Source organism: Octopus bimaculoides, chromosome 18 (assembly GCF_046866305.1).
Source record: "Octopus bimaculoides isolate indiv1 chromosome 18, ASM4686630v1, whole genome shotgun sequence".
Taxonomy (NCBI): Eukaryota; Metazoa; Mollusca; class Cephalopoda; order Octopoda; family Octopodidae; genus Octopus; species Octopus bimaculoides.
The window spans coordinates 46,516,591-46,519,090 of NC_142945.1; the positions used below are offsets into that span (position 1 = coordinate 46,516,591).

General features: G+C 37.9%; 1 protein-coding gene and 1 long non-coding RNA gene across 5 annotated transcripts in view; one reads left to right on the forward strand and one right to left on the reverse strand.

The window, feature by feature from the left end:
* The window catches only part of LOC128249938 (uncharacterized), a 228,271-nt gene that overhangs the window by 107,079 nt on the left and 118,692 nt on the right, over positions 1-2,500 (forward strand). The window lies entirely within an intron of this gene.
* The window catches only part of LOC106882022 (shootin-1), a 93,937-nt gene that overhangs the window by 22,312 nt on the left and 69,125 nt on the right, over positions 1-2,500 (reverse strand). For both annotated transcript variants that reach the window (XM_089366122.1, XM_089366121.1), the window contains exon 6: positions 1,330-1,427. In XM_089366122.1, coding sequence (XP_089222248.1) covers positions 1,330-1,427 — 98 coding nt within the window. The remainder of the gene's footprint in view (positions 1-1,329; positions 1,428-2,500) is intronic.

Sequence of the window (2,500 nt, forward strand, 5' to 3'; positions counted from 1 at the left end):
ATGTATATATGTATGTATAATGGATGAGTTAAAATAATGCTCATTATATATAATTTCTTTATTATAGCAAATTTGGCTTACAACTGCTTCCAGTAGCCATTATAGATAGGTTTACTCAATTGGTCTATTAATCAATTGAGGTAAAGTGAACTACCTAAGAAAATCAATGATACCTTCATCAAAGCCATTGCTGAAAATAACAAACAGAGCACCTGAAGAATGGCGATTGTATGGGGAAAATGGGGGAAGATTGAGATGTTTAAGTAGAACAGGTAAAGGCAGGTTACAATGGGGTAGTAGCGGTTGAGGGAGTGGTACTTAGTAGAAGTAGCAGTAATAATATGAGTAGTAGTAGTATTAGGAGTTGGAGTATTAGAGACAGTCACAAACATAGCTCAGCAACATTACCTTATTGGCATTGTATATAGATCAGATATTCTCCAGCCCATGTGATAATCCCTCACTATTTCTTATATATATATAGATAGATAGATATTCTTTTACTTGTTTCAGTCATTTGGCTGCAGCCATGCCGGAGCATCATCTTTAGTCGAACGGATCAACCCCAGGTTTTATTCTTTGTAAGCCTAGTACTTATTCTATCGGCTTCATTCGCCAAACCACTAAGTTACGGGGATGTAAACACACCAATATCGGTTGTCAAGCAATGATGGGGGCGACAAACACACACACAAATACATACATACATATATATATGTACGTATATATACATATATATATGTATGTTTGTATATATATATATATATATATATATATATATATATATATATATATTTTCACACACACACAATGGGCTTCTTTCAGTTTTCGTCTACCAAATCCACTAACAAGGCTTTGGTCAACCCGAGGTTATAGTAGAAGACACTTGCCCAAGGTGCCACTCAGTAGGACTGAACCCAGAAACACGTAGTAGGGAAGCAAGCTTCTTACCACACAGCCACGCCTGCATCTATCTATCTATCTATCTATCTATCTATATATATATATATATATATATATATATATATATATATTAGGAAAAATAATAATCAGGTACTCAGATGTCTGGATGGTTGTACATTTACAGATTTTCATTCATATGTCACATGTTTTATAAATTAGCGCTTTCACCTAGTCTTGTAGGGTTATCAAATTTTGATCACCCTACAAAACTCTATGGTAGAAGCCACTCGCCCAAGCTGTCACACAGTGGGACTAAACCCAGAACCATGTGGTTGGGAAGCAAGCTTCTTGCCACACAGTCATGCTTTTAAATGTGTTTGTTAGTGTGACTAACCCTAACCCTAACCCTGCAACTTCCCAACTTACCCTCTCTTTGGTTTCTCGATTCTCTTCTTCTCGGTTGTTCTGTTCCTCTTGGAGTTCATTATTCTTTAACTTCATTTCAGCCACTTTATTCTGTAGATCTGAGAAAGGATAATCAGACATTACGTATGTGCGTGTGTGTGTGTGTGGCGTGGGGGGGGGGGGATGTACATAAATGCAAATGCATATACAATTAAGGTTGTGGTAGATGCATGTATACATACACACACACCATCATCATCATCATCATCATTGGTTTAACATCTGCTTTTCCATGCTTGCTTGAGTTGGTCTCTTTGCCAAACCACTAAGTTAAGGGGACATAAACACCAGTCATCAAGTGGTGATGGGGGGCAAACACTGTCACAAAGACACACACATAGGTTTATATATCGTTCATCGTTTAACGTCCGCTTTCCATGCTAGCATGGGTTGGACGATTTGACTGAGGACTGGTGAAACCGGATGGCAACACCAGGCTCCAGTCTGATTTGGCAGAGTTTCTACAGCTGGATGCCCTTCCTAACGCCAACCACTCAGAGAGTGTAGTGGGTGCTTTTACGTGTCACCCGCACGAAAACGGCCATGCTCGAAATGGTGTCTTTTATGTGCCACCCGCACAAGCCAGTCCAGGGGCACTGGCAACGATCTCGCTCGAAAATCCTACAGGAGCCAGTCAGGCGGTACTGGCAACATATATATATATATATATATAAATTTAATGAATGGAGTAAAACGCATATTTTAACTGCATACTTATATATATATATACACATATATATGTATGTATGTATATACACGACAGTCTTCTTTCAGTTTCCATCTATCAAATCCACTCGCAAGGCTTTGGTCACCCTATTTGTCTTGTCTCTGATGACAGAATATCCCATACTCGGGGATATCCCAGAAACAGCTGTAAGATTTTGAATTTTTTCCAATAATGATATTGTATACAACTTGAGATGTTTGCCTTGCCTTAATGTTTGTTGCCTTCTTTAACAATTATATGCATGTATGTATGTATGTGTTTATGTATAAATGTGTGTGTGTGTGTGTGTGTGTGTGTGTGTGTGTGTGTATCATGCTAGCACGGAAAGTGGACGTTAAACGATGATGATGATATATATATATATATGTATGTATGTGTATGTGTATATATATATATATATGTGAG